Genomic DNA, 2851 nt, shown 5'->3' on the forward strand with positions numbered 1-2851 from the left:
GGGATATGACACTTTATAATTGCATTAAAGCACCCATCCCAGTATTCTTGCCTGGAAAACTCCATGGACAGAGGAGCCTGACGAGTGGCTCAAATACTGAGAAATGCTCAAGTACTGCTCACAAAGCATAAAGAAAAGAGAAACTCGGGTATAAACTTATTAGCAGTTTTGATGTTTTCAGATTTCATATAAAACAGAGATACACAGTGTTTGTTTTTCTCTCTCTGATTTATTTTACTTATCATAATGCCTTTAAGATATGAATTATTTCTTCAAAATGGAGTCATGATGCAGCTCATAGACAAACTCTCACTTCAGAGCAGCTAAGACTCTTAATATTTTTGGTTTTGATCTATGTTTTTCAGGGACCAACTGGTGCTTATCAATCCATGCTTCTCCAAGGGCCAGAATACCCTCCCATCCTATTCCAATACAAGGTAGTTTATTTCTGTCTACTTTTGTCTTAGCTCATTTCCAGATTACAGAAGAAACCAATGGCTTCAGTTCATGCACTACTCACATTGCGCTCTGCCACTATAAACCCAGCGAGAGAAAGACTGAGTTTCTGCTGCTGCCTCCTGAACACACTCTATTCTCCCCTGAAAAGCAATGGGCATGGCCGACACCATGGAGAGGAAGAACCAGAGTGGGAGAGTGAGTGAGTTTGTGTTGCTGGGCTTCCCAGCTCCGGGATCACTGCGGGCACTATCATTTGCCCTTTCTCTGTTAGCCTATGTATTGGTGCTGACTGAGAACACACTCATCGTTGTGGCAATCAGGAACCACCCCAGCCTCCACAAACCCATGTATTTCTTTCTGGCTAATATGTCCTTCCTGGAGATTTGGTATGTGACAGTCACTATTCCCAAGATGCTCGCTGGCTTTGTTGGGTCCAAACGGGGCCGTGGACAGCGAATCTCCTTTGAGGGCTGCATGACACAGCTCTACTTCTTCCTGGGCCTGGGCTGCACCGAGTGTGTCCTCCTCGCAGTTATGGCTTATGATCGCTATGTGGCCATCTGCCATCCTCTCCACTACCCCGTCATTGTCAGCGGCCAGCTGTGTGTGCAGCTGGCAGCTGGCTCCTGGGCTGGAGGTTCTGGCATTTCCATGGTCAAAGTTTTCCTCATTTCTCGCCTCTCTTACTGTGGCCCCAACATCATCAACCACTTTTTCTGTGATGTCTCTCCATTGCTCAACCTTTCGTGCACTGACATGTCCACAGCAGAGCTTACGGACTTTGTCCTGGCCATTTTTATCCTACTGGGGCCACTCTCTGTCACTGGAGCCTCCTACATGGCCATCACCAGTGCTGTGATGCGCATTCCCTCAGCTGCTGGGCGCCACAAAGCCTTTTCCACCTGTGCCTCTCACCTCACTGTGGTGGTCATCTTCTATGCAGCCAGTATCTTCATCTATGCCCGCCCAAAGGCACTCTCAGCTTTTGACACCAACAAGCTGGTGTCTGTACTTTACGCTGTCATTGGACCACTGCTCAACCCCATCATTTACTGCCTGCGCAACCGAGAAGTAAAGAGAGCCTTACGCCATACTCTACACCTGCACCAGGGGCATGACGCTAGCTAAGCCTGGGAAAGCTAGCACAACAAGTAGAAGGGAGATATTAAATCTTAGATAAATAACTGGGTTTCCCTGGTGGTTCAGTGGTAAAAATTCCACCTACAATGCAGGAGACTGCCTGCAAGGCAGGAGAAGTGGTTTGATCCCCGGGTTGGGAAGATCCCCTGGAGGAGGAAATGGCAACCCCTTTCAGTATTCTGCCTGGGGAATCCCATGGACAGAGAAGACTGGTGGGCTATACTCCATGGGGTCACAAGAGTGAGACAAGACTTAGTGACTAAACTACCACCACCAGAGCTCTTAAACTTAGGATCTACGTCTTCTAAGAAGGCAGAAGAGCTCTTAGAGCCTAAATTAGGGACTAGAGTTTCCAAGGCACCACCAAAGAACTAATTCAGAACAAGGAAGAGAGGTGAATTAGAAGCTAGAAGTTGGATTTCTTCAAGACAAGGTCTTAACATACAGGCTAGAACTTGATCTCATGTTGTCTGCTCTACTGTAATTTACATAGAACAGGTCCATGAAGCATATATCTTGGTGGGGTGGGAAGGGATGACTATGAGTATAAAACATGACTGAACTCCAATAGCATCTTTCTCAGAACTAGCATCTTTCTCAGTGGCCCTTCCTGGATTTGTTACTGAATTTTAGTTCTGAGACAGAAGATACAAAAAAGGGAAGCAGAAGGAGAAAAGCCATTCAAGGAAGCATAGGTTTCATTATGAAAAAGCATCAGGAGACTTCTGGATGAGACCTCTTCTAGCTGGAGGATACCGATCGTAGCCCATGAAGGAGAGGAACCATAACTGATCATTCTAGTGTGAATTACAAGGCAGGGAGACAGAAAACTGTGAATTCTTGTATTGGCAATATATCACCCCTTGGACTATAGAGGTTCAGAGCTTCATTTCCTGATTTATCAAGGTCAGTGACCACACTGAACTAGTGACTGGGTGCAGTTGTTTATTTAATACTCAGTCTCCCTAATTAGACTATAAGCTCCAAGGAACCAGAGATCATATTTGTTTGTTCATCATTTTATTAGCAGGGCTCAGAATAGTGTTTAGCACATGATAGCTATAAAGAAATATAGTAAAGGAATATAATTTGGAGCCATATAGGCAAAGCATGTGTGTAACATCTATAGGTAGTTTTCGCAGGTTTCAGAAACTAAACCTTGCACATCTTGCCGGGATACAAATAGGTACAAAGTGGCACAGCCTTGCTGGAAGAAAAGTTGGCAATATGTATCATAAATGCTAAAAATATT

The 2851-nt window shown here is 45.0% G+C and overlaps 1 protein-coding gene across 1 annotated transcript; it reads left to right on the top strand.

Annotated features, from left to right (window-relative positions):
• Positions 1-609: 609 nt before the first annotated feature.
• Positions 610-1587, top strand: LOC122694037 (olfactory receptor 226-like). The gene has a single exon (XM_043902281.1). The coding sequence runs from the start codon at positions 610-612 to the stop codon at positions 1585-1587; it is 978 nt and encodes a 325-aa protein (XP_043758216.1).
• Positions 1588-2851: the final 1264 nt, after the last annotated feature.

Source organism: Cervus elaphus, chromosome 1 (assembly GCF_910594005.1).
Source record: "Cervus elaphus chromosome 1, mCerEla1.1, whole genome shotgun sequence".
In the NCBI taxonomy this organism is placed as follows: Eukaryota; Metazoa; Chordata; class Mammalia; order Artiodactyla; family Cervidae; genus Cervus; species Cervus elaphus.

What these genes read in the sequence shown, in the direction of transcription:
- LOC122694037 (XM_043902281.1), top strand. Translation starts at nt 610, where the DNA reads ATGGGCATGGCCGACACCATGGAGAGGAAGAACCAGAGTGGGAGAGTG.